At 39.5% G+C, this 26,622-nt stretch overlaps 1 protein-coding gene across 8 annotated transcripts in view; it reads left to right on the top strand.

Moving 5' to 3' along the window:
• The window catches only part of RALGAPA2 (Ral GTPase activating protein catalytic subunit alpha 2), a 322,083-nt gene that overhangs the window by 91,299 nt on the left and 204,162 nt on the right, over nt 1-26,622 (top strand). For all 8 annotated transcript variants that reach the window (XM_045078460.1, XM_045078458.1, XM_045078459.1 and 5 more), the window contains exons 11-15: nt 9,251-9,418; nt 10,694-10,831; nt 14,136-14,284; nt 18,756-18,867; nt 24,477-24,714. In XM_045078460.1, the coding sequence (XP_044934395.1) occupies nt 9,251-9,418; nt 10,694-10,831; nt 14,136-14,284; nt 18,756-18,867; nt 24,477-24,714 (805 nt within the window). The remainder of the gene's footprint in view (nt 1-9,250; nt 9,419-10,693; nt 10,832-14,135; nt 14,285-18,755; nt 18,868-24,476; nt 24,715-26,622) is intronic.

Raw genomic sequence — 26,622 nt, 5'->3', positions numbered from 1 at the left:
GCATTGTCTGGAGACACTTTCGGTTGTCACAACTGGGGAGATGGCAGTGCTACTGACATTTAGTGAATAGTACCTGGTGATTATCCTGCAGACACAGGACAGGGGCTCCACTGTGCCATGACAGAGAACACCAGGCCCCAAATGTCAGTAATGCTGCTATAGAGAAACTCTGACAGAGGAAGCAGAACCTGCGGTGCAGCAATGACAGCAGCTCTGTGGTGTGGAGTGGAGCCACTGGTTACCTCATCTTGGTATTGGTGCCCAGGGGGACAGAGCCTTGCTCCTTTGTGGGCATGTGCATGTAATGGGGAATAGCTGTTGATTCTGGGCACCTGCACAGAGGGTGAGACACCTGAATGGCAGGGAGCCGTGGTCGCTGGGGAGAAGGGGAGGAGCCCTGTGCACAGGAAGGGTGCACAGGCACCATGAAGAGTTTTTTGTGGAGGGGGAAGACTTCTAGATACTGATTAACCCTTTCACTTCTGAGACTGTCATTAAGGAAAAATCAACCAAGAATGAAAGTCCCAGGGTAATCCATAGCAAGGATTTACCCTATTTTGTATTTTATTGAATAAAAATGTTTGACTTAAGAAAATATTAGTTTGGGGTGTCTGGGTGGCTCAGTGGGTTAAGCCTCTGCCTTCGGCTCAGGTCATGATCTCAGGGTCCTGGGATCGAGCCCTGCATTGGGCTCTCTGTTTGGCCGGGAGCCTGCTTCCCCCTCTCTCTCTGCCTGCCTCTCTGCCTACTTGTGATCTCTCTGTCAAATAAGTAAATAAAAATCTTTAAGAAAAAAAAAAAGAAAATTTAGTTTAAGCTTCAGTGAAAATTCCCTCATAAAATATTTTTCTGGTTCTAGGCCTCAGCATTCCCTTGGTTCTTCTCACTCCCTAACTGTTTCTTCTCTGTCTTATTTCTTGGGTCCTTTTTATTTGACTTCAGATTCCGAGAGTTGACCAAGTTCTGGGCTTGAGCCTCTTCTTCTGTAACACCACACTTGCCTGCTTAGGGCCTTCAGCTATTTGTGTAGAGCTAGCAGCCATGTGGCCTGAGACTTCCAGTTAAGCCTTTTGTCTGGACCCTTGCTTCTTGCTTCCACACTTGCCTTTTGAAATCCCAACTGGTGATCTTGTCTGACATTCTAGTGGTGTCTTAATGATAATGAAGCCAGAGCTTAGCTTATTTTCTTCCCTAACAACAGCTTCTAACAACCACTTCTTTAACAGGACTTGTGTTCTTGTGTGCTTGTTAATTTTAGCCTTCCTGTTATCCTTGTCTCCTGCTCCTCCTCTGAGCCATCACTGAGCAAGATATGCAGGGGACTTTCTCCTGCTCCTTCCTTTTCCTTTGACCATGGTTAGTAGCATACTCCCTGGAGCCCCACACCTGCTATGTCATTGCTTTCTAACCTGTACTGTTTATGTCATGCTGCCAAAACATTCTTTTATCATAATAATGCATGATTTAAAAATCTACCCTATTCTCCCCATTAATGTTGCCCTGTTGTGTTCCTGTTGTAAGCCCCAGAATGTACTTGGTAACCATTTAATTTGAGTTGAAATCATCAAGGTCCTAGAGGGCATATAATTGAGAATAGAGGTCATATATTTTATAAAGAACCAGATAATGATATTTCAGGCTTTGTTGATCACATGGGCTCTGTTGCTGCTCTTCAGCTCTGCTTTCGTAATGAGAAAGGAGCTCTGGATAGCATGTAAAAAAAAACATGGCTGCGTTCCCGAAGAACTTTATGGAAGTCACTTGGCAGGCTGGATTTGGATGACAAGCCAGAGTTTGCAGACCCTGATCTGTAGCAGTGTTTTAAGCTCTTGGATGCCAGTGCTTACTATAAGACTAGATATGTTTGACAAAGCTTATAAGTTTTGCACCCGAGATACATGCTAATGTGGTTTTACTTTCATTGTTTAAATTGCTAATTTATCATACGGACAGTTCTGTCTGCATCCATTATTGGCAAGAATGTGCTCTAAATTCTGTGTTTTACTTAGTCCTAACTCCAGTCTAAATTCAGTACTGAAGTAGCTTGAGCCACAGACGTTAACTGCAGACTACTTACTACCAAACTTCTGAAACATCTTTGTGCTGTGAAGGAGAAAACATGCTAAGTAGAGATACTTGAAGGGACATGGGTTTTAACATTGTATTTTATTGCCCTCTTGTGGTCAGTGATAAATTTTTCTTTCTGGATGGCATAATGTAATTTCTTTCCAATTTTAAAGTATTCAGAGACTATTTAATATTTTAGGCCTAAAGGCCATTAAAGTTTAAAATGTACATTCAGGAAGCACATGTTCTCCGTGGGGAGGTAAAATTGTGTGTATGCACCAGAGAACAGCGCATGATGGCAGAGGATCAGATGTCGACTGTGTGAACATGAAAATAAATGCTGACGAGGGGCCCCGGGGCAAAGAGGCTCATGACAGGGGCTAATTGTGCAATTCTTCTAGGACTGCATGGTTTAGTGGGTTGCAGGCAATGGAAATAGATGGTAACTGAAGGGAGACAAAGTTCAGTGGCGCTCAGGGCAGCCTCAGTTTACTGCAGGCAGGCTAGCAGCGAGTGGTAGAGGCTTCAGGTGGCCAGTTCTGGTCTTGGGGTCACTCTGCTGCAAACTTGTCTTCTTACCAGTGTTTTTTGGACTAGTTGTAACCATTTGTAGGTCATGAAATCAACTTATCAAAAGCCAGTATTTTGAGGTACGTGGGTGATTCAGGTGGTTAAGCATCTGCCTTTGGCTCACGTCGTGATCCCAGGTTCTGGGATCGAGCCCCATGTTGGGCTCTTTGCTCAGCAAGGAGTCTGCTTCTCCCTCACGCTCTCCCCTTGCATGTGCTCTCTCAAATGAATAAATAAATAAAATCTTTTTTTTTTTTTTTAAGGCCAGTATTTTTTTAAAATAATGAAATAGAATAGGGGCGCCTGGGTGGCTCAGTGGGTTAAAGCCTCTGCCTTCGGCTCAGGTCATGATCCCAGGGTCCTGGGATCGAGCCCCGCATCGGGCTGTCCGCTCTGCGGAGAGCCTGCTTCCTCCTCTCTCTCTTTCTGCCTGCCTCTCTGCCTACTTGTGATCTCTGTCTGTCAAATAAATAAATAAAATCTTTAAAAAAAAAAAAAAGAAATAGAATAAAATAGACCAAAACATTTCAGAGTGCACTGCATGTTCCAAGGATTAGTATTTCTTTGTGAAACTTTTAAAACAACATCTATTTATGTATACACTGTATATAAATGCATATATGCTTCTCTAACATGTCTTCCTTAGTTCTGAATCTGAAAAGTTCCAAGCACTACTGTACAGGTTATTTGTTGTTCTGTTTGTTGTTGGTTTTGTTTTAAAGAATATTTTATTTTTTAAAAAGTAAATGTTCATTAGATAAACAGTCTTAAGCAAATCACTCAAAATACTGCCATTAAGCAAGCAGTGTTCATGTTAAAAAAGTATCATTCCAGGTATTTCTATACATTTATATTTGCCTGATGGCCTGGCTAGCTAGATAAGCAGATAAGAGCCTGGCGGTGAGGAGGTGGGTAAGGCAGGATATAAAAAGAGAGCAGCCTAGCAGACAGACAGGAAGGCTTACAGATGAGCTGATACATAAACAAACTGGGAGGCATGTATAGAAGATCAAACAGGTGATATAGATAGGCCAGCTGGCAGAGGTGGAAGTGAGCAGGGAGGTGTAGATGGACAGGTACGTAGGTGCAGACAGAGAATTTGGCAGGCAGTTAAAGATGGACAGGCAGCCAGCCCGCCATGGACGGGTGAAGGTAAAACCAGATAGAGGTTCACTGAAGTGAAGGCAGAGGTAAGGCAAGGGTATGTGGAGTTGCTGGGGTAGGGGTGAGGGACTGACAGACCACTTTACAACAATGGAATCTTTAATTCTTAATAATCCTTTCATGCATTTTTAATGAAGAGGTCTGAGTTTCATTTTATTTGAGTTTAAAGGAAAATAAAGAGGAACAGAGTTGTAAAAATTCAAATAAACATTCCTTTACCACAAGAAATATTAATTACTAAAATATTTCTCTATAAGGAGAAAATTATAGTCACATTAAGGTAGTGGAATCAGTTTTTGTCCCCATGGTATAATTTTAGATAGCACTTATTTGATTTCTTAAGAAATCTGAAGAAATTATCACTCTTATATTTCCTTCAGCCTCCTCTCCCCATCCACTTATTTCATTATATTATAAACTGATAGCCTAAATTTGCCATTATTTACAGTCAGTTTGGAATCCTAATGTGCAGAGTTGTTTAGTCTTGGTTCTGAATTTAGTTAGACTCTTTCCTTTTGGTGTCCTCAGTCCTAACATGCTTGCTTTGATTCACTTCTTGGATGGCCTCGTTTTGTCATCAAGTTGGTGTTTTTAAGAAGATGTCTTGAGGCTCTAGTCCCTGAGTCCTTTTGTGATAAGGAATGTTTTCCTTTTGCCTTTCCACATGAACAGCAGTTTAGGTGGGTATAATAATTTCAGGTCACCCTTTCTTCCAATTAGGAATTTGTAAGTCAAAACTTTTCTTAAGTTTGCAGTATGAGTACCTTCAACATTTTTAAAGTAATAAAAGACAAGCTTGGAAATGTTTCCAGGAAACAAGAAATTGTAACAAATGACTAAGCAGATTTGAATAATAAGAAAATGGAACTTCTAGAAATGAAAAAAATATAATAATTGAAATAGTAAAGGAAAACCTCAGTGAGCGAGTTTAATAGCAGGTTAGGTACAGCTGAGGACAGAATAAACAGAATGACAGATCTGAAGAAATTATCTTGAGTGTCCCTCAGAGAGACAAAGATGAAAAATACAAGAGGTTGAGACATGAAGAATATGGTGAGAAGGTAGGAAGCATGTGTTCCACTCTCCTCTGTCCTTAATATTTTTTTATCTGCTATTCTGCAAGTTACTGAGAATATCCTACTAGGACTGTGGATTGGTCTTTTTTTTTTTTTCCAAAGGCTTTCTGTATTTTTACACACACACACACACACACACACACACACACACTCATATATATGTATATATTTGAGGCAACATTATTAGTTTCAGTTATAGATTCACAAATGTATGTTCCTTTGAATTGACTCTTTCATCAGTAAGAATTTTTCCTCTTTATCTCTAGTAATTTTTTTGGCAGGGGAGGCCGCAAAGTCAGTCTTGCCTATTCTTAATATAGCTCTACCAGTTTTCTTTTAGTTAGTGTTTCCATGGTGTATCTCTTTCTAACTTTTTACTTTCAATTTCTTTTCTCCATATCTGTGTTTTGGATGTCCTCTTATAAATGGCACAAAGTCTTCTTAATAGTTTTTAAATTCTTACCTAGTAATTTCTATCTTTTGATTGGAGCATTATTCCCTTTACAGTTGACATGACAACTACTCTAATTATGTTTAAGTTCACTATCTTACTTTCTGATTTCTAATTGTATTGAAATCTGTCAGCCTTGTTGATTTTGGTATCCCATTTTCTCCTCTAGCTTAGTATTTTTATACTCATTTGTAATATTTTAATTGTTAACATCCCTAACTTAAAATCTAGCATTAATTTTAACTTTTACCCTGTGAGTATGCACTCCAGTTCCATTTATTCCTTCTCAGTTCCTATGCCCCTGCTATGTACAGTTTTGTCTTGACTCACAATGTAGTTGTGTGCTGATAAAACCATCATAAGTTGAAAATACCATAAGTCAAAAAATGCATTTAATATACCTAACCTACCAAACATGATAGCTTAGCCTCACCTCCCCTGAACATGCTCAGAACACTTACTCTAGCCTGCAAGTTGGACAAAATCATCTAACACAAAGCCTAGCTTATAGTAAGTGTTAAATATCTCGTGTAATTTATTGGATACAGTACTGGAAGTGAAAAATAGTATGGTTATGTGGGTACAAAATGGTTGTAAGTTTATCAGTTGTTTATCCTTAAAATCCCAGGGCTGACTGGGAGCTGTAGCCACTGTCACCGCCTAGCACCACAAGAGAGCGTCATACTACATATCCCTAACCCAGGAAAAATCATAATTCAAAGTACAGTTTCTACTGAATGTACTTTACTCTCACACTGTCCTAAAGTTGAAAACTTCAAAGTTGGATTATCATAAGTTGAGGACCACCTGTATTTGAATTCCATTATGAATATGTATATATAAATATATATTTCTTTCATAACTGTGATTTTACACAGTTTTATTTTTATCCATATATATGCATTTTATTCATTTAGATTTATCCAAATAATTACAATAATGTACAATAATTTTATTGCATCTCTTCCTGATTCTCTGATCTAGGATTATTTTTCTTCTGCCCAAAGAATCACTTTTAGTATTTCCCTTAAGTCAGATCTCCTGGTAAAAGTTTTTCTCATTTCTGTGTCTGAAAATTTCTCTATTTTGCTTTTGTTTTTGAAGGGCAGTTTTTCTGGATACTGAATTCTACGTGGGCAGCTGTGTTCTCTTTGTACATTGAATATTTGTTCCATTGTTTCTTTGAGAAGTCATGTGAGGTCATGTGGTTGCCCTTTGGAGGAGATGTCTCTTTTTTCCTCTGGAGCTTATAAAATTTTCTGATTGTTCTTGGTTTTCACCTGTTTTACGGTAATGATTACTCTGTATTTACCCTGTTTGTGATTCTTGAATATATGGATTGACATCTTTACCAGTTTTGACCAAGTTCTCAGCCATTCTCTCCTCAAATATCATTTCTGTCCCCTTTTGCTAATCTTTCCTTGTGCATCTGCAGCCATGTATAGGATCAGCTTTTCATTGTCTTCTCTCTCACCTTCCCTTCTGAGTTAGCCATCCTTTCATCTCACCATGCTTCATTCCGGGTGTTTCCTTTGGATTTTTCATCCTGTCTTCAGTCATGTCCATTCTGTTGTCAACCCATACACACTGAGTGTTTAATTTTGGCTATTTTATTTTTCAATTCCATTTACATTTCTTTTTGAAACTTTATTTATCCTGATTTCCTATATGTTTAAAGTATTGTCTGGTTTTTATTGTGGTTTTGTTAGTGTTGACTTCTTTTCTCGTATTTCTGATTTTTAATTAATATAATACATTAACCAGACAGTTTGTACAAATAATTTGGGTTTTACTGTGATTTTGTTCACCTATAGAGGATATTTCTATTTGCTTCCTGGGAGGAGGATAACATTATATACCTTGATTTGGGATTTGGATTACCTCACTGTCTCTATATATTTTTCAAAACTCATCACATGGTCCACTTAGGATTTATGCATTTCATTATTTATAAATTTTATGTAAAGTACCATAAGAAATTTTGAACTCTAATCAGTGATATGCGTGTTGAAATATTTAGGGGTGAAATGTACTGATGTCTGCAGATTTCTTTGAAACACATCAAAACTAAAATGGATTGAAAGACGGATAAATAGGAGCAAATATAGCAAATGCTAATGGTAGAATCTAGGCAGCAGTATATGGGAACTCACTTTAAAATATTTCTACTTTTTTTTATGTGTAAAAATATTTGTAATAAAATTTGGAACAAAATTAGGGTAGGACATCATTGTACTTTGCCATACTCTTTGTTGATCTTTCTTGAGACGCAAGTCAGAATATTTGGGTTTTGTTTTTTAAAGATTTTATTTATTTATTTGACAGACAGATCACAAGTAGGCAGAGAGGCAGGCAGAGAGAGAGGAGGAAGCAGGCTTCCCACTAAGCAGAGAGCCCGATGCGGGGCTCGATCTCAGGACCCTGAGATCATGACCTGAGCCAAAGGCAGAGGCTTTAACCCACTGAGCCACCCAGGCGCCCCCAGAATATTTGTTATATTGATATGTTACAGTCTTGTTATAACACAGGCTCCTCTGTTCTGGAATTTGACGTGACATCGATGGAAATTTATATATTGCATGAACCCTTGTTACACTGAAATCTGCCTGTAATTGGATTCTGTGGCATGAACATTAAAGGCAGTATTAAATCCTGAATCTTGAGATCTCAAGACCTAGAATCATTGCTAACTTACTTTGTAATCTTGGGAAAGTATCTCAGGTGTTCTGAGCCTCAGCTTAATTCCTCATCTGTGGAATGAATGAAAGCATTTCCTATAATACTGAGTTCCTCTCTTTTGTGTTTACCCCTCAGACAGAAATATTCCTTAGAGCTGATACTGAAAAGGCAAATACATTTCTCTTTTACCTTTTGGTTTATATTTTTAGAATCTTACATTAGATTAGATTTCTTACATGCATATGTATAAAGAGACTGTTTAATGTTAAAAAGTTCATGGGGTGCCTGTGTGGCTTAATCAGCTAAAGTCTGACTCTTGGCTTTGGCTCAGGTAGTGATCTCAGCATCATGGGATTGAGTCCTGCATTGGGCTTTGCACTCCTGCCGGATGGAGTCTGCTTGCCCTTTCCCTCACCCTCTGCCCCCTCCCCTGCTGTGCACATAATCACACGCGCGTGCTCTCTCTCTCTCTCTCTCAAATACATCTGAAAACCCTTTTAAAAAAATTAAAAAGTCACCTAAATGTGTACAATGCTACAACTGGCCAGGAGCTCTCTTTAATATATTTTCTGAGAGCCAACATTCACTAGCATACCAATGAGTACAGAACACCTGAGTACAGTCTTTACTCACTGGGATGCTGGTGAAAGTCGGGTCTCCAAAAGGGAAGGGAAGGTGGAAGGGAGGGAGGAATAAAGAAGGAAGAAAGAGAAAGACAAAGAAAGGGGAAGAGAAAAAAAAAAAAAAAGAAAGAAAGGAAAAGCTCCAATTACTAGCATTTTCCATATTCTTTGGTATAAATATTCCCTCCATCACCATCACGACATCCATGAACATGGAGTTGGGCAGAGGTGTGACAGTTGACTGGAACTGGCTGCAGTAGCATGTCTCTTGTCTTATAATCAATTTCTAATTCATTGAGAAAGGTTCTAATATCTAATTCTAATTCTTGGGAAAGGTATAACTATTGTTTATATAACCAATGGAAGAATTTGTGTAGGTGTGCATGTTGGCTATTTTTGTGAAAAAAATTACTCAGAATACAGAAGTTATTTTTAAATTGCATGACATTTTCTGGCCTAATTGAAAATGCCTTTTTTCCTCAGCAAGTTTGGTGTGCCCTGTGTTTCAGAAGAAAGTCTGAAATCGGTGATGGGGATTGGAAACGTCTGTTATTTTTCTTGTCTGTTACAGTGATCTGAGCAGGTGTGGAGTTAAAGGGAGTCTTCTCTTTTTATTCTAGGCATTTTTATTGCCTTCGTGTGACATCGCTGTAACAAGGAAGGTAGTTCAAGTGTATAGGAAGTGGATCCTCCAGGACAAACCTGTGTTCATGGAAGAACCAGATAAAAAAGAAGCTGCCCAAGAAGATGCCGAAAAATTAGGATTCTCAGAGACTGACAGCAAAGAGGTAATATGTTATCACTTCTTGTTTCTGTTGGGAACTACACGTATTTTAGCAAAGTATTATACCTGGTCAGGAAGAGTGCCAATCAGTGGGGCATAGGCCAGTGGTGCTCTTTTATCATAGCAGATGCTCTCAAGTTGCTGACTTTGTTGAGGACCTGCTTTAGTGAGGCTTCTTCTAGCTCTATTTGGGATCACTGGTCACTTCCTCACCCTCAGGCTAGGTCCGAGTGTGTGTGGCAACTTCCTTATTCACTGTTGCACAAGAGTTGCTTTATAAACCATTGTGTTTTACATGTCTCTTTGTGAGATTAAAAATGTCACTGCTGGGGTGCCTGGGTGGCTTAGTCGATTAAGCATCTGCCTTTGGCTCAGGTCATGATCCCAGGGTCCTGGGATCGAGCCCCGCATCAGACTTCCTGCTCCGTGAGGAGCCCGCTTCTCCATCTTCCTCTGTCTGCTGCTCTGCCTACTTGTGCTCTCTATCTCTCTGTCAAATAAATAAAATAAAATCTTAAAAAAAAAAAAGTCACTGCTTTACTGGGATTGACGTGTTTAAATAAATAGCATCTGAGAAGCTAAATTTAGAGTGTTTTGGTAGTCTTGTCTTGTGCAGTGGCCTATTCCAGAGCACTTGAAAAGACTAACCCCAAAATGAGCACTGTCTCCTCCATTAAGAAGGCTCACTGCAGAGCTGGGCTCTGTCCTCAGAGTGGGTGCTGTTGGGATAGAATTTTTAGTCCTGGTTAGGAAAAGCTAGAGGCTGAATAAATCTAAAATTACACAGTGGGACCTCTTCCTGAAAGAAAAGATATCTGTCATATTTTTATTTCTGGCATGCTGTTTTGAAATCTAGTCTGATAAATTATTTCTAAAAGTTTGTTGCAGCAATTAACAATAAACATTTAAAACTACTAGTATTCAAGTCATATCATTTTTAAATATCTGTATTAATGCCATAATTTTGATTTTTAAATTTTGGTAAAATCATTTCAATAACTGGTCATGATGTCAAAATGAATAGATAAGCAAATGGAATTCATCACACATCTTAGAGTTCTGTGTTAGAGACTCATTCACTCATTGGACCTTTGTTCATTTCTTCAGCACATATTAAACACTAGACACTATTTTAGGTGCTGGAGGTGGTGAACAAAATGGAAAAAAGACTCAACCTCCTAAAACCTATATTCTCTTGAATTTTGGTGAGTGTAAGAAGTTAAGTATGTAAACATGGTACTTCTTCCCCCTCCATTAACTGGTTTTTAATCTTCTAAAGACCTCATCTGAAGGTTCTCGTCATAAGCGGTCTTCCAGTTGGGGACGAACATACTCCTTCACGAGTGCAGTGAGCAGAGGATGTGTGACAGAAGAAGAAAATAAGAACGTGAAAGCTGGGGCCCAAGCTATGCTGCAGGTACATGGCCGGACGGAGACATAAAGACCTCTAGCTGGAGTCAGTTTAAACATTTTGTTTATTGTGATAGCATCATTAAAGTATAATGATATTTATATCTCCCTGTCAGTAAACAGCTCTTAAGTTCTCATTCTGAGTCTTCTTCCTGACTGCTCACCTTCAATTTGTAGATTTTTTTTTCCTAATCAGAAGAGCTGGTTGCAGGTTTTTCCAGAGGGATTATTATGCAATGAATGTAAAATGACTGAGATCCAAATCTTAAAAAGTATTTTCTGAACACATATGGAGAGTTTGTCAGTCACCTGGACTCTAACATGCAAGACAGGCATGATGATTATATCCTCTTATAAGAGGTTTTATTCTTTTTTTTTTTTTTTTAAGATTTTATTTATTTGACAAACAGGGATCACAAGTAGGCAGAGAGGCAGGCTGAGCAGGGAGCCCGATGCGGGGCTCGATCTCAGGACCATGACATCATGACCTGGGGCAAAGGCAGAGATAACCCACTGAGCCACCCAGGTGCCCCAGGACTTTTATTCTTAAAAATTCCTTGTTTATGAAGAATTATGACAAATGCTCTAAATATTAAATATTTATTAGTATGAATATATAAAATAGAACTAATGCGATTTGGGAACATTGGAAAGAACAAATTGGCTGATCACTTACTCTTCCTGGACCTCAGGATTTTTATCTTAAAAATGGGGATTGGGGACACCGGGGTGGCTCAGTGGGTTAAGTAAGCCTCTGCCTTCAGCTCAGGTCATGATCTCAGGGTCCTGGGATCGAGCCCCATATCGGGCTTCTGCTCAGCGGAAGGCCTGTTCCCCCCCCACCCCGCCCCCACCTACTCATGATATTTCTCTCTCTGTCAAATAAATAAATAAAATTTTTTTTAAAAATGGGGATTGGGAGATTGATTACCTCTTGGTTCCCATTTAGGTAGAAGGTTGTTAGGACTATAAGGGGAAAACACAGAATACCTCTCTTTTCCCTGCTCCTTGGCACCCCATCCTCCACCCCATATCCCCCTTTCTAGCCATGGCCAGGTGTGCCTCCCACATGATATCTGAGGTGGCATGGACATAGCTTACCTGTTGCCCAGTTTTCAGTGACACTGCTTGTGTCATCCATCTCCTGATAGGATTCCTTGTCATGATATCCTTTTTGCTTTCAGATTCATTAGCAATTTAATAGTCTGTAATTATTGAATTTTCTCATTTTCAGTGAAAATCCTCAAATAATTTGAAATTGACTTTAAACAAAATCAAGATGATTTTACTTGAGTAGCTTCAAAGAACTTTGGTGCCAGTTGTTAGTAAAATCTGTGCCCTCACCAGAGAAGTGCATGCAGGAGCTCTTGCCCTGTGTCCCTTGGGAGTCCTGTTCTCCAAGTGGATTGCCGTATGCGGTCCTCAGCCATTCCACTGCCAGTATCTCCCTAAGTTCAGGAGATTGTTAATTTGTTTTTTGAAAGGATAAGTTACATCTACTTGGACAAACCAAGAAAAAAATTTTTCCACGTGATTATCGCACAACAGTGTTCAAAATGTTTAGTTTGGATTGTAGTAGCTGTTTTTGTTCTCTTTGGATCCAGTATCTTTGGTCCTTTCCTTAGTTCATTAGGAAAAAGTGGCCAAGTACAGGTTGAATAAGCTAATATTCTTTTCCAGTTGCTGTTGACAGGTATAATTTGGACATATAAATTTATTTTTATCTTAACCAATACTGACATGCTAGTAAGAAATATTCTTGGAGCTGGCACTTTGATCCTCTTAAGAGGATAAAATGAAAGAAGTATATAATATATGAAGACTCCTCACTTTCACTTGGGAATGTGCAAAGTTTCAAATTCAAATCAAGAACCCAAACACACTGAGTTAAAGATCTGTCTTGCAATGGATCATCTGTGCCATATGTCTTACACAAACTTGGCAAGTAGCAGCACATGGGTGGCTCAGTTGGTTAAGCCTCTTGACTCTTGATCTCTCAACTCAGGTCTCTATCTCAGTCAGGGTAGTGAAGGAAAAAAGGACACTAAAATTATATTAAAACTGCTATAGTTCGTTAGTCAAAAAGTTCTTTGTTTTCGTCTTTCCCACTTGAAGTAAATTCTACACAATCGCTGTTTTCATCTGTTAAAGTGTTTATTTAGTAATTCTTTCTAGAAAATTAAGCCATGACACCTTTTTAATCTTACACAAGATAACCTTAGACGCTTTCAATATTTTAGTTCATCCACTTGACTTTTGAGCTTGTTTATTCTAATTTCTTCAGTCAGTTTATATATCTATTTTAAGATATATATGTTGTGTTAATGGATTTCATTCACCGGTGAAGCAGAGAAGATCTGTTTGTTCCCAGATCCTTTGAATTTATACTATTGAACACAAGGGAGACTTAAGCATAGGATCCAGGTAGATGGTGCACATCCACCTTCATCACTAGACTGACAACTCAGTCTCCTCTGTTGAGGGGTCACTGGTGTTGTCAGTAGTAACTCAGTAGTAACTCAGTGTTACTCTACTGTAGTGCCCCTAAACAGTCACTTACTACATAACAGCCTACATCTGTGCTTCCCACAATTTTCTACTGAAAAACCCCAACAGTGAAGGACAGTGAACCTGGTATCCTAAAGGTCTGAGGTAGAATGTAGAGCGGTCAGCTGATTATCTAAGTTTTTTTAAATCAGTTTTTATCACAAAAAACTTCATAATATAGTTGTCATATTAAAAGTATATGCACCTGGAAGCTATGTGGCCTTGCCTATTTCCTGGCCCCCTATATCTCCTAGAGATCTTATAGAGATCTATACCCATGTTGGGTGGTGCTGGCCATGCTTTATGTCAGCAAAGTTCATATGCTGGGAGATTCAACAATTATCAGGTGGTTTTTTCCCCAGCCAGTGTCCAACCGCTGCTCCTCTTCCTCTCCCTCTTCCTGACCCTGAAATTTCTCACCCAGAAGCAGTGATCCTATCTTCTTCCATTTTCCCCTCTCCCTTTGAGGGGATGTCAAAAAGAAGTCTTCAAAAGCTTTTCTGATTTATAAATTTTCTAAAGTTGCATCCCTTAATATGTGTTAATAATTTTTTTCTAGGAAAGGTTTTTCAGGTGTCTCAGGTGATTCTAAGAGAAGCATTTTTTAAAAATCTTGACTGTTGGTACCTCTTGCTTTAGCTGAAATAATTCAAAGGTGATCTTTGGTAGAGGGAAATTAATATCATTGTCTTTAAGAAAAATTTGTTCAGATCTATATGTTCAATTACATTTATATGTTTAATGTAAAATTTGTTGATTTCAAGGTATTTTTGACAAATGCAGCAAATGTCTTTTTGCTGGAACCATGTCCTGAAGTTCCCATGCTCTTGAAAGAACAAGTTGATGCCTGTAAAGCTGTTTTGATTATTTTTAGGCGCATGATAATGGAGCTTACAATGAATAAAAAGACATGGTAAGTTTATTTCAAATTAATTAATACTGTAAAACAGATGTTTCTGTTTTTCAACATAATAATTAAAATGTTAAAGCCTCCACTTACTAATGGCTTTACAAAGTTAACAGTAAGGTGATAATCAATCTTTTGTAACAGTTTCTGTGAATTATGAAGAAGGTAAATATCCAGCACTTTGATAGTTTATTTTTATTTTTGGTTTTAAAAATGTTACTGAATTATAATTAGTCATATTACTTAATAGTAGATTTTTCCATTTTAAATTGTCATCAGACTGCTTTGTGGAAAAGCAATATAACTGGTGTTTTATATCATTCTTTGTAAGCCCAGGAGAGGTTGTTAATTGCTCTGAAATGCTGTTAACTAATTTTTATTGCTTCAAATTTGAAGCTTTAAATTCACTTTGGAAAAACAATTATATTAAATGACATATTGTCAGAATGACCAAATAAATAGTACTGTCATACATATTGTGGCGTCATGAAAATGTGCTTATGCAAAATATTTTTATTTTACCCTTTGATTTTGTTTAGTGTCTGTGTGTTTATAATATCCCTGAAAGGAAACAGTGCTGTAGCTTTTTTTTTCCCCTGCTCTTGTCCCATAATGAATGCATCACTCCAGCTTAGGAGATATTTTCAGATGTTCTCAGGAACAGAGACCTCAGAGCCACTTTGTAATCCTCCTTCCTCATGTCCCTCAGTTGTTGTAAAATACCTCTCCTGTCTGTCCTTTGCATGTTCGCCCCACCCAGTGCTGCCCCAGAGCAACGTCGCTGGATCAGCTGGTATCAGTGAGCTTTGGCCTCTGTGCTCAGAGTAAGGGGCCACTACAGACCAGCTCCGGTGGCCACTTCCCTCATGGAAATCCTCGGTGGGGTCCTGTTACCAAGCCTATGTTTTGGATGCTTTTTCCTGGGTGTCCTTGAATCAGCACTAAGGGGGCTTTGGGAAGCTCTGTGTAGACCTGGTAGAAAGCATAGAAATAAGGCAGGACTGAGCTGGCAGGGGTCCCTGCGGCTGTGGAGTCCGGTCTTTTTCTTTCTCCGGTGAAGGGAGGGTGGGCCTAAAGGAATCCTGTCAGGCAGCAAGTTCACTGGTTCAGAAACCACAGGAATCAAAGGGATTATTTTAAGGCAATTCCAGGGTCATCTTTCTCATACTGGAAATACTACTGGGATGAACAACATGATTTAAACAAAGTTAAATGCTAAGTCTGTAACATTGAAAGTAATGCAAAATGCTGGTATGCTCGCAACAGAATCATCTACTCCTCTGTAGTATAGCAATATTATTTTTTTAATTTAATTTTTTTTAAGATTTTATTTATTTATTTGACAGAGATCACAAGTAGGCAGAGAGGCAGGCAGAGAGAGAGAGGAAGGGAGGCAGGCTCCCTGCTGAGCAGAGAGCCCAATGCAGGGCTCAATCCCAGGACCCTGAGATCATGACCTGAGCTGAAGGCAGAGGCTTTAGCCCACTGAGCCACCAAGGCGCCCCAGCAATAGTATATTTGATGAGTTTTTTCTTTGAAGACTGTGAATTCAGTTTACCTTTATATCAGTAGTATTTTGATCATTTTGATAATCTTTTTTGGTGAGCATTCTAAAATAAAGTTAAGCAAATCTTCTCTGTTCTTTAATTCAGAAATTTCCAGGTAAAAGTATTTAAAAAAAAAACCTTATAGAAATAGATGAAAATACCAAAGAATAGTCAGTAGCACATCGGAAGGGATTTGGTTTGTTTCCCTAGCAGAATTTCCTATGCATCTTAGTGTAGGACAGTCCCTGGATTCCTTTCCTTCCTTCTTTTATTCAGTACATAACTACTAAGCTTCTGCTGTGAGGATATAAGGTGAACTGGACAGACAGAGTTCCTGCCCTTGTGAAGTTTCCATCCTCATAGACAGAGGCAGAATGAACACAGCAGTTTCAGTGGTAGAAGCACATTGAAGCTGGGTAAGAGGAAGAAGTGAAGGGTGAGGGAGTGTTTTTCTATGGGTGTCCAGGAAGACCTTTGTAAGCAACACCTGAGGACAGGGACGGGGAGGCCAGGGGGAGGTCTGGGCATAGAGCTTCCCACAGAAGGAACAGCAAGTACAAAGTGTGGTGTGTCTAGGCCACTGTAGTGGAGCAGACAGGAGAGGGAGGGTGGGAGGGGATATGACAGGGACCAACCAAAGGGGTCTTGCTGGCCACAGGAGGGATATTAGCTACTCCTCTATATGTATGCAAGAGTGTGACACAATCCAGTTTATGTTTCTGAAAGATTTCTCAGACTTCCTCTGGAGGAGAGACAGTGTGGGGTGGGGTTGGGGGGAGGGGCATACAATGTCTGGGGCCATAGCCAATGGCAGCTTAGACTAGGGCTGTAGCCAGGGAAGTGCTGAGAAGCAGTCCTGAAATGGTGAGCAGCAGCATTGTGTGAATGGTTAACCGCCTGTGTGAGAAGATGGGGACAGCGTCAGAAGTAAAGACTGCAGGAAACCCTGTTCTTCAAGGCAGGGACAGCATACATGCATAATTTTCCATGTTCCCATGGGAATTTTACACTCTTGGAGCATTTTTGAGGAGGAAGGACCAAAAGTCAGTGTTTCACAAAATACAAAGAAACAAGCTGGAGTCAACTGTTAGGAAGGACTTTTCTAAACTGGAGATGATTTTTTCACCCTCATTTTCTTCCAGAAAACTGTGTAGGAATATCATGGCTTGTCAGGCTTTCTCATAGGTTCAAAAATTAAACCTGTGTCTTTGTCAGTCATTACTTTGGTCAGGTTTGCTTTTTTTTTTTTGAGAGAGATTTATTTATTCACTTGAGAGAGAGAATGCATGAGTGGGGAGAGGGACAGAAGGGAGGAGAGAGAAAGAGAATCTCAAGCAGATACCCTGTTGAGTGTGGGACCTGATGCAGGGCTCAACCCCATGACGCTGACATCATGAGCTGACCCAAAACCAAGAGTAGGATGCTCAACTGTCTTAGTCACCCAGGCACCCTCAAGTTTGCATTTTTTTATAGCAGTTCCCATGACTGAGGTTTTATTTGAAAATTATTATATTTCTTGTTCTTGCCATGTTCATAAGATGAGTAAGTAACCTTTCATGTGGAAAGGATTGTTTTTTGTTGTCTTAAGCATCACATAAATGTGAGTAGGCAGTGGTGATGCTGAGGCCTGCAATGGGCCTGGGTACCCCACATATGGTGAGGGACATGCTCTCCCTAAGTCTGCACCATTTCTTTCCTCATTGTCCCTAAGCTGTCTGCTCCAAACGCATGCACCCACATCTCCCATGACTTGAGAGCTCTTGTTATTCCATGCTTCCAGAAACCATAGATGGTATACAGCACACGCAAACAACTAGAACAAAGTTCCAGATGTTGCCAACAGATAACCCAGGGATGAAAATCAAATGGGGTTAGCTACAAATAGGGTAAAAAACCCTATTTGTAGATGTCATTGTACCATGAGAGAAGCTTAACTAGATTCCGCATCATGTTAAATAGAAAATACTGTCTCAATATGTACAAGAAAAGTATAAAGGAACTGTGATTTGGAGATTTCATCATCTGACCTGGACTGAATGACTCTGTCCAGTTCCCTATCTTCTCATGAGCAAGCATGTAGGCCAATGAGAAAGCTCTAAAGATGAACGAACTGTTAGTGGATAAAGCCTTGAAGGAGAAGTTAAAAGGTATGATTCCCCTCAAAACAAACAGACCTCCCTTATATACAAAAGATATGTGTTCTTGGTTTGCATGGAATTCCAGAAAGGGAAAAGTAAGCAAACACTATGAAATGAAGAATGTAACTTAGTTGTGCCCTTTGGCTGTTCTGAAGAACTTACCACTATTAATATAATTAGCGGTGTTACTTTGTGTCTTCAGTGCCCTCTTGCAAACCCAGCACCTTCCAGGCACAAAACTCCATGCCTTAAAGTGACCAAAAGTGACCTTTGCAAACCACCCTATTTGTGAGTTCCTCTGAAGTTCAGTCATAGTATGATACCGACTGCATACCTCCCCAGAATGAGGACCAGAATGTCCGTTTTATTTCCTACCACAAAGATAAATGGGGAGACCTCACAGGTTAAGTAAAATAATGGATGGGAAAATTAAAGGTTGCTGCGTTCATTTAAATGGGCACAACTATTCACTGAGCAGTTTTAAGGACTGGTGTAGTTGGAGAAACAGTCTTGCCTCCCTGTTGGAATGGGATAAAATTAGGCTAGGTTGATACCTGTTTTATCCTGCCTATTGATGTGATTGTAGGTCACATATTTTTAGAACTTTTGTAACATAAGTGGTTTATTTTGATAAAATATGGTATTCTGTAATTAGCACTCAGATTATTAATGCTTTTGAGTAATACATGATTATCATTGTTGCTGAATTCTTAAAAGAGAATTTCTTGTACCTATAAGTTAAAGTGCTTTGAAAATGTGATTAATAACTTGAGCTTTTATTTTGGTGGCCAGGGAACAGATGTTGCAAATACTACTCAGGATAACAGAAGCTGTCATGCAGAAGCCAAAGGATAAACAAATAAAGGACTTGTTTGCCCAGAGCTTGGCAGGGTTGCTGTTTAGGGTAAGTCTTTTTTATTAAAACACTGCAAATGCAAGAAATGAATCAGATTTTATAGAAGAATAGTTTTAATCATTGAGAATTTTGAGAGTGAAATTAAACTCTAAATTTCAAGAAATTTCATTTTAAATTTTCATTTTTGGCTTTGTCTTAAAGGTTATAATCTATTCTTTACAATTAGTGCTTGACTTCTTCTAGGCCTTCCCACCTGTCTGCCATTTACTTCCTCTTTTGACTTGCTTGAGTTTGGTAGAAATTAGGAAGATAACAAGAGCTGATGTCCTTGGTGGAGGGCCAGGAAGATTTGAGGAAGTAAAAGGTAAATGGAAGCATGGGAATGCGGGGGATAAAGTCAGGGAGTGATCAGGCTAGAAATAAAAATGTAAAAGTAATTAGTCCAAGAGTCATTGGGCAATGTGTTTTAAGCCACAGATGGAGAGATTTTGTGTCCTAAAGAGGAGAGGTCCATCTCCATGATTGATAGAGGAGAGGAATCATCTGAAGATGGCAAGAAAAGGTGGCCAGGGAACTGGGAGGGAAACTAGAGAAGCATGTGTCTAGACACCTGGAGACAAGGACTGGGGAAGAGGAGAAGGGCCAGTTGACATTTGCTTTGACAAGATGTTGCTGATTGATAATATTCTAGGCCCACTTGGAAATGGTTGGAGGAGAAGACGAGAGCTAGGCAGTAGAGGTAGCAAGTGTAGTTAAGGCTTTGCAGAGGTGGAAGGGAGGAGGAAAAGATGAGCTAGCTGAGTGGACAACATGCATGGAAGCCACAGTTTAAGGTGGGTGGTTTTAAGGTCTTTGCTTGCAGTGAGAAGGGTCCAAGGAGGACAGCCTGGGGGAGAGAGAAGAGAAGTAAAGACATAAAGTCCTGGATAAGGTGAGCAGGACTGGGCTGGCCTTAACAGGGAGCAGAGAGCCAAAGAGATGGTTATGTTTCGTACATCTCACATAATGGGAAGGGTCAAGAACCTGAGTAGTCTGACATCAGACTGAGGGGAAAAGAAGAGGACTTAGATGTTGAACTAACTGCATAAGAAGTAGAAGTTTTAAAGGGTCCTGAGGGTGGTAGCCTATTGCAATGTTTCTCTAGAAAGCACTAGTATTTATGGGATACACAGAATTTATGGAGCATTTCTGAAGGAGAACAGTGTGAAAGGACTCTGGAAAAGTGTAACATTTTATACAGATAGAGACAGTGCAATAAATGGGCCTGCTTTAAGTAATCTGGTAGAAGATAGTATGGTGGATCATGAGCTAGAAGTGACAGTTGTAGGAAGGAGAAGTCAATTTCTCCCCTCAGTTGACTTGAAGTGATTTTGGAGGATATATACTGAGAGCATATGTAAAATACAGGTAGGAAATAGAGGATGACACAAAGAGAAACTAGTTCTTTAAATAATGGTTATATATTCCCATTGTAACGCAAGAGAACCCAACTCTTCATATTAATTTTTAATAATTTAATATGACTGAATGCTCTTGGCTCGATGAAAAATATATGAGAGGCTACAGAAATAATTGACATGTACTAACTTGCATCCTGAATAGTACAGTCACTCTTACTCTGATTATCTTGCCTAGTTATTAGATACATGAAGTGGTCTATACATCATTTTGTATGCGTCTAACCTTTTGCTAGGGTGGTACTGACCACTTGCTTTGCTTCCCACCTGGAGTACAGATACTCTGCTCACTTGGCTCTGACTGTCCTGGAGAGTTTCACCGTCAGCACCTTCTCAGTCTCCAGCCCTGAGGGGACTAGAGCGCCAAGTGAAGTGGACTGAAGCCAGGCTCAGGCTAGTGGGTGCTTGGCCCTCATTCTTCACCAGTTGTCTGGCCCTGCATGCATGGGATGTATTGGAATTGGAGCAAGAACTTGTCATTGAATTAAACAAGAATCTATTGTGAAGTTGTATTTGTTGGTTTGTTTGATTTAGTTTGGGTTTGGGAGAAAAAGTCCCCTTTATTAATGGAGAATCTTGTCAGATCTTGAAAATTAGTTTTAAGTTCATGATTATTAATGCTTTTGATGTCATCCTTATTATTTTAGCAGTGGTTAGATGGATCAAGAAGAATGCTTAAATTAAGAAGCAGCATAAAATAGTAGATAGAGAATGAGCTTTTTTGGAGGTAGACAGATTCTGGGTTCTGATCTCAGCTCTGGTACTTCCTGGCTCTGTGGCCTTGAGCAAATCACTTCACCTTCCTGAATCTCTTCCCTAATTTGTCACTAGAAGTGACAGACAGAAGGAAAGGATTCCTTCTGACTCTGCAGTATTGTCATAAGAATCAGAGTGGGTTCATCTGGGATTTATGATCATCTGTTGACCTCCCGAGCCCTTTCGTGGGATCCAAGGTGGGGAGAAAAATGTGAAAGGTCTGGACAGCTCAGCCAGGCAATCAAGTGGGCATCATCTTAATTCCGTACTAAAATTAAACTTGCCATCAAATTGTTTGTTCATGTAGACTGTCTATAATTGCCAGATGCTTGATTTTTTAAAAATTTAAATAAGGAAACTATTAAAGGGGACAGGAAATTTGGAGTTGCCATTGTCCATTTCTCTTTTTGAATTTTTCCTCTAGTGTTTATAGTTTCTTCTCTCAGTAGATAACTTGGGTTGGCAAATTTTCTTTAAATGATAGTTGGGTTTTATTTGGATATTTATCAAATAATGGTGTTTGCCATAAGTGATGTTTTAATCTGTTATCAATGCTAAATAAGACCTTATGCTTAAAGCTCTGGAACTATTATCAAGAAACCTGGACTATGGTCCTTCTAGTTACAGTACGGAATTATAGAGTTTCCTAAGTGAGGTGAGTAGAGGAGTGCAGCAAGTGGTTGGTTAGGGAACGTTTTATGAATGAATGTGCTTTTTAATACAGCTTATTTGCCAAGATATATTTGGTAAAACATGAATTTCAGTGCTGGAGGAACTTTGGAGATGTTCTTATTCAGCTTTTTGCTTTTGACCAGAAATGACTCCAAAATAGCTCACAAATCAGGTTAGTGACAGAACCCCGACTGTGGGGCTCCCTGTTTCCCTCCTCTTAGACAAGGGTAACTTGCCAAGAGAGCAGCCTGCATTCATGCGCAAATGTGTCACCCCTGCCACCCCTCCTCTGCACAGGAGGTGCCATGGTTTTGTTCTGGATGCAGGTGTGTATAGCTGTGATTTATGATAATGATAATGATTTGCCAGGTCTGTGCACATGTTTCTGAGATTTGCTAAGATAAATTTAATAAACTGCAAGAAGTCTGTGTTCTGTCCTTGTTCTATAATTAGTCAGGAAAGTGAAGCCAATGAAAGATTCCCAGTACAGGGCATCTTCTACCACACGAAAATTCTGCTTTTAACCTGACTGTAATGAGACGTGAGGCTGAGCGCTGGTAGCATTACCAGCCTCTCTTTTCTCCTCTTACTCCGTTGGGATTCTCTTTATTAATTTTATTGCATATGTGCATTTTATGGTAATGCCCTCAAACTCATTTTGAAAACAGGAGTGTAAAATGGAATAAACAGAAGATGGCATTTTAGTCATTAAAATATATGTGATAAGGTCTTAGTAAAAATGAATGATAAAATTATTTTAGCTTTTTCTTTTGCATTGTATTTTTGCATTCATCCATCTTAGAATTGGATTTTCAGTATGAATATTTAAAACCTTGTTTTCACTATATTTAATGACTTTAGCTCAACTTTCACATTTTTACCCTTTTAAAACATGTGGAAAATGTGAGTTGAAACGTAGAGAACAGGTACATTGCATAAGGGTCACTTTAAATATGATTTTTCAAGTGTTTGGAACAGATCTGCCTGATTACTGACTGTTTTCTATTTCTCAAAGTTTTCCTGTGTGTATGTTAAAGAAAAATTTCTCTTGTAATTAAAACACCAGTTTGCCCCTATCACATGCATAGGACAACTCCCATTGATTGTGGGAGTCTATTTGTATCTGGGATGGGCAGAAGTATTTGCAGGTTGGCACCTTAAGGAGCACATTTAGCTCTGATAACAGATCAGGGAAGTTAACACAGACTTTGAATATGACTATTCCCTCTAGTAAGATTAGGAAAGCCTTTGGGACTCACCTGTGAAGGACTTGGCACTTTTTTCAAGGCAGATATATTTTGATTTGGATTTTAAAGGATGTGGAACATTTTGGTGGAGGTAAGGAACTAAGCCATTTCAAGGTAAGGAAATATCCAGAATATATGCGTAGTTGTCTGGTAGGGTTGCCCATGTGACTATTTATACTGCCTTGAACCATAAGGCTAGAGGAGGGACAGAGAAGTAAATGGACTCTTAAGGAAAGAGCTCTGATAGGGAAATGCAGAAAGTGTGGGAATGGAGGCTACTTACTGGTGGCTGGGTTGGGTAGCAGTCAGGGACACCTTGGAGGAAGTAATATCCACACTGTGCCCTGAAGAATGAGAGTTAAAGAGTTAAAGTTAAAGCAAAAAAGAAGGGAAGAGAGGAAGGAAGACTACATGCAAATGCCAGGAGCAGGAGAGACCAGGTCAGGGAACTGGAAGAATCTCAGCAGAAGCATTGAATTCTTTTTACTCTTATGCTATATTAATAGGTACCTGAAGAACATGCAGCTGGAGTTCTCTAGTATGTATGTAGACAAGGTCAGGAAACCAGAGAGGTCTGGGCTTAACATGGAGATTCAGAAGTCACCAGTATATATATATAGTAATTGGAGCCATGAGAATGGAGATCAGAACCCCTCAGGCAGAGGTGGGGTATGCAGGAAGGAAGAAAGCCAGAGCAGTTGGTTGACTGGGGAATGAGGAGGTGCACATGCAGTGAGTGTGGAATATTCTTTCAAGAAATTTGGCTTAGAAAAAAAAATTTTTTTTGGCTTTAAAAGTTCTAGGTTGAGGGGAGAATCTGGCTGAAGGGAACTTTTTTGTTTGTTTTTTGTTTTTAAGATGAAGTAGACTTGGAGCATGTTTAAATACTGATGGGGAGTTGCTGGCAAAGTAGGATAGACTGAAAAAGGAAAGGCAAGGTTAATGGAAACAAAGACCCAGGAGGAGGTTCAGAGCAGAGATGGGAACAAGCATAGAAGAGTAGGAACTCCTCTTCACTTACAGCCTGCAAATAAGGAGAAGCTGGGCAAACACCTGTGCCTTGTGGGTAAAGGTTGAGGGCATTCTTGCTTAATGGATTCTGTTTTCTCTGAGGTCTGCAGTGAGCTCATCTGTTAAGAAGCAGGGAGGAGTTGGTGGGGCTGGAGGTTTACGTATTTAAGAGGAGGCTAGAAACAGCCACAGTAGTGCAAGAGAGAGAACTGTCTCAAGAAGTAGAATAGTTGTTCTGAGAGCTTTGTCTTCTTCCCAGTTACAGCAGAGGACTAGCCGCAGGCACTAGAGGGATTTTGAATCAGTAGCTTTGTTCATGATGAGAACTGATTTTTCTGTAGCTCAGATCCTGGTTACAGTTGATCAAATGAATTTTGAGAAACTAAAAGAAAAACAAAATGAAGTGCTTTTTTATTTTAAAGTTCATTTTATTCATAGTAACTTAAAATGTTTTGTTAAAAGTCATTCTTCTTCCAAGTGAGGGTGATTCAATTCTCCTGTTGCTTGGTTCTAGACGCTCATGGTGGCGTGGATCCGAGCAAACCTCTGTGTGTACATTTCTCGAGAGCTCTGGGATGACTTTCTTGGTGTGCTGTCCTCCCTCACGGAATGGGAAGAACTGATAAATGAGTGGGCCAACATCATGGATTCCTTGACAGCAGTGCTTGCAAGAACTGTTTACGGAGTTGAGATGACAAACCTACCTCTGGACAAACTAAGTGAACAAAAGGAAAAGAAGCAGCGAGGCAAAGGTACTTTCACTCTCACAGAGTACCACTGATGTCTGAGACCGAGGAGGAGTGTGTATCTATACATATAGGCATTTCATGAAATTTCATAAGAAACAGAACCAGCCATACAAGTGGTGTCTTTTTTTCTTTTTTTGGATTTTTATTTGTTTATTTGACAGAGACAGAGATCACAAGTAGGCAGAGAGGCAGACAGAGGCAGGCAGAGAGAGAGGGAAAGCAGGCTCCCCATGGAGCAGAGAGCGTGATGCAGGGCTCGATCCCAGGACCCCAAGATCATGACCTGAGCTGAAGGCAGAGGCCTAACCCACTGAGCCACCCAGGTGCCCCAAGTAGTGTCTTTTTAATGGTGGTATTGGATTGTGTTTTGTAGCACTCTGTCTTCTTAATGAGGATGATGAATTTATGAAGGAGCTTTGAATGAAGAAGAAAGATGAAGGAGAGTAGCAGTAGTAGCAACAATAATAATAATGGCTCGTGCTTGTATGTATTCTCTCTCTTCACCCTCATGGTAACTTCTGAATTACAATCCCAGTATCATAGATAGAAAAACTGGAGTACACAGAGTCCATGGTGATGGACTCATTCAAGTTACACAGCTCAGAAGTGGGAAAGCCATTAATCAAAACTAGGCAAGTCCAGTTCCAGGCACCACACTAGAAAGACGCATTCCATTGCCTGCTTAGGATAGTTAGAAAAATTCTGAATGTTTCAGATGGGTGTCATTTTGGCCTTTTTTGTGTTTCTGGCTTAAAATTGTTCTGACACCTAGAGTCTGATCAAGGTGGAAAACATCAGTGGTGGATTAATACAGTTTTACTCCAATTTATTATGTTAAGATTTTGAGGCATATCGTAGAAGTATCTATAATACAATAGATAAAATGCATAAGGACACTGGGGAAAAATTAAAGGTGGTAGAGTTGCAGGAGTGGTTAAAATGCCAGAATGCATGCCAGAAAACCTCCTATGCTTGCTGGGCAGGGGGACAAGCTTAGATTTTTATCTTCACAGGGTTACAGTAGAGGATCATAGATTACAAAAGGGAAATATCCATAGCTTTTCCTGGTCCTAAGACCTGGGAGGAGTTTCTCCTCCAAAGATTCATAAAGTGTGCAATGCTTGTTGTGGGTAGATTTCATCCTCAACAATACCCTTATTATAGACTGTATCAGCTTTTCCTGTGTGACAGATCACCCCAAAGCATAGTGGCTTAAAGGAACAGCCAATTGTTTAGATCATGATTTTATGAGTTGGCAATTTGGGCTGGACATAGTTGGGCAGTCCTGCTGGATTCATTCCTATGTTTGCAGTCAGCTAGGCTGTCAAATAATCAGCTAGGCAGCTCTAGGGTTGGCCAGCTGTCAGCTGGGGCAGTGGTGTGGGGACTTGGCCTTATACCTTTCACCACCCAGCAGGCCAGCTCAGGCTTTTTTTTTTTTTTTTTGGTGAGGACTTAGGGTTGTAGGAGCAGCAACAGGACAAGCCCAAATTTTCAAGTGTATTTCAAATCTCTGCTTGTTCAGTTTTGCAACCAAAGTAAGTCTGGTGATGAAGCCCAGGGTCCCTGTGGAAGAGGACCACAGAGGATGTGGATGTGGGCAGGTACAAACCAGTATGCTGATAATTTTGCAATACAGATATGTAATTAATTTGACTGATTCTTATAATATTTTTGCTGCAGTCTGTGAGTGGCTTTATTTATTTATAGGAAGATAAACAATCTGAAAAACATTATTTATGGAATGGTACAGAATGAATTTAATTATTTAATTAATGACCATGGCAAATATTTCTCATTTATCTATTATATTGCTTTATTATAAAAACCAATTTAAATATTCATTATGGAAATACTTGCCTTCTAAGCACAGGAATTGTGGAAACAAAATACACTCTCAGGAGCCTGGGT

The sequence above is a fragment of the Mustela putorius genome, unplaced genomic scaffold (assembly GCF_011764305.1).
Source record: "Mustela putorius furo isolate JIRA1106 unplaced genomic scaffold, ASM1176430v1.1 tig00000253_pilon_pilon_pilon, whole genome shotgun sequence".
Taxonomy (NCBI): Eukaryota; Metazoa; Chordata; class Mammalia; order Carnivora; family Mustelidae; genus Mustela; species Mustela putorius.
Note: the sequence above shows the minus strand (reverse complement) of the source record. Positions and strands in the feature narration are given on the sequence as shown.